This window comes from Eimeria mitis, genomic scaffold (genome assembly GCF_000499745.2).
Source record: "Eimeria mitis Houghton genomic scaffold, Emh_scaff3431, whole genome shotgun sequence".
Classification (NCBI taxonomy): Eukaryota; Apicomplexa; class Conoidasida; order Eucoccidiorida; family Eimeriidae; genus Eimeria; species Eimeria mitis.
Window position 1 is genome coordinate 1,232 of NW_013571774.1, and position 1,846 is coordinate 3,077.

General features: G+C 50.7%; 1 protein-coding gene across 1 annotated transcript in view; it reads left to right on the forward strand.

Moving 5' to 3' along the window:
* Positions 1–1,170: 1,170 nt before the first annotated feature.
* Positions 1,171–1,846, forward strand: part of EMH_0065970 (uncharacterized protein) — a gene marked incomplete at both ends in the record, with an annotated part of 1,876 nt that continues 1,200 nt past the window's right edge. The window contains one exon of the mRNA XM_013498455.1: positions 1,171–1,844. Within this exon, the coding sequence (XP_013353909.1) occupies positions 1,171–1,844 (674 nt within the window). The remainder of the gene's footprint in view (positions 1,845–1,846) is intronic.

The following is a 1,846-nucleotide window of genomic DNA, read 5'->3' on the forward strand; positions in this document are numbered from 1 at the left end:
GTCTGTCTTTTTAAATCGTTTCTTTATTAGGGTGAGAAGGAGACAAATAAAAACAAAAAAGAGAAAAAAAGGAGACAAACAAAAACAAAAAAAAAGAAAAATAAAATAAAAGACAACGTATAAACTGCATGCATCCTCCTAGCTGTACATACACCTCAACCCTCAGGAAGATATGCATTTGCTGCTGCTGCTTCTATGCTGCTGCTGCTGCTGCTAGGCTGCTGCTGCTAGGCTGCTGCTGCTGCTGTTGCTATTCTGCTGCTGATCCTGTAGCTATTGCTATGTTGCTGCTGCTGTTGCCATGCTGCTTCTGCTGCTACGCTGCTGCTGCTGCTGTTGCTGCTATCGTTCTGCTGCTGCTGCTGCTGCTGCTGCTGTTGCTGCTATGCTTCTGCTGCTGCTGCTGCTGCTGCTGCTGCTGCTGCTGCTGTTGCTGCTGCTGCTGGTGCTGCTATGCTACTCGTGCTGCTGTTACCACTTCTACTGCTGGCCTTATTGAGGTTATTTCTGTTTTTATATAAACAAAAAAAACAAAAAAACAAGAAAACAACAAAAAAAACAAAACAGAGAACAGCTGCTGCTGCTGCTGCAGCTAGTCAGGTGTACAGGGTGCTGCAGCAGCAGCAACCGTCTAACTAAGGAGATAAACAGCAGCAGAAACTGAAAAAGTATAATTTATTTTATTTATTTATTTATTTATTTGTTTGTTGCTGCTAGCTAGCATGCTATGCTGAGGTGTACATACACCCCGCTGCTTCTATAGCAGCAACCACACCCACGCAAGCCTAAGAAATACACAAACAAAAATAAAATATTTTATGTTTAGGGTTTAGGGTTTAGGGTTTAAAGTTTATAGTTCAAGATCTAGGGTTTAGGGTTTAGGGTTTAGGGTTTAGGGTTTAGCTGTCTAGCTGCAGGGGCCCTCGGGGGCCCCCAAGGGCCTTTCCTTCTGCTGCTTTTTGTTGCAGCATCAACACAAATATAATTTATTTATTTTTGTTTATTTTCTTTTTTCTATTTTCTCTTTTCTTTGCTTCTGTAAGCGGCCTGCTGATACCTAACGAGACGAGGGTTTAGGGTTTAGGGTTTAGGGTTTAGGGTTTAGGGTTTAGGGTTCGTTGCCGATGCCCTATTGAAACCCTCCAGCGTTTTCCTCTTTCTCCCAACCAAATGGAGCAAACTGCAGCAGCAACAGTAGAAAAAGAAACAACAGCAGCAGCAGCAGCAGCAACAGCAGCAGCAGCAGCAGCAGCAGCAGCAGCAGTCACACCTGCACCGCCGCAAGACCCAGCAACGGGGGCCCCTGTGGGTATCCTTGGGGGCCCCCCTCGGGGCCCCCCCTCAGAGGGGGCCCCCCAGCATGCTGACGATGCTGCTATGCAGATAGAAAGCACAGAAAGCATAGAAAGCATGGGGCCCCCCCCCGGGGGCCTGGGGGGCCCCCCGGGGGGCCCCCCGGGGGCCCCCCCGGGGGCCCCCCAGGGTACTAGTGGTAGACACCTGTCTATATCCCTGGTTAGGGGGGGCCCCCAGGGGGAGGGGGGGGGCCCCCTTGAGGGTACAGGGGCCCCCAGGGGAGAGGGGGGCCCCCTAGAGGAGAGTGATGGTGGGTATGGTGATTGTTTGCTGCCGCTGATGGCTGCAGCAGGAGTGATTGGTGGTGATGATAGTGAAGAAGGTGCTGCTGCTGCTGCTGCTGCTGCAGTTGCTGCTGCTGCTGCTGCTGCTTCAGGTGAAACAGCAGCAGAAACAGCAGCAGCAACAGCAGCAGCAGCAGCAGCAGCAGAAGGAGCACCGCGGCTGCTCGAATGTCTTTTCAGTGCTAACCCAGCAGAAGCTCTTGCTG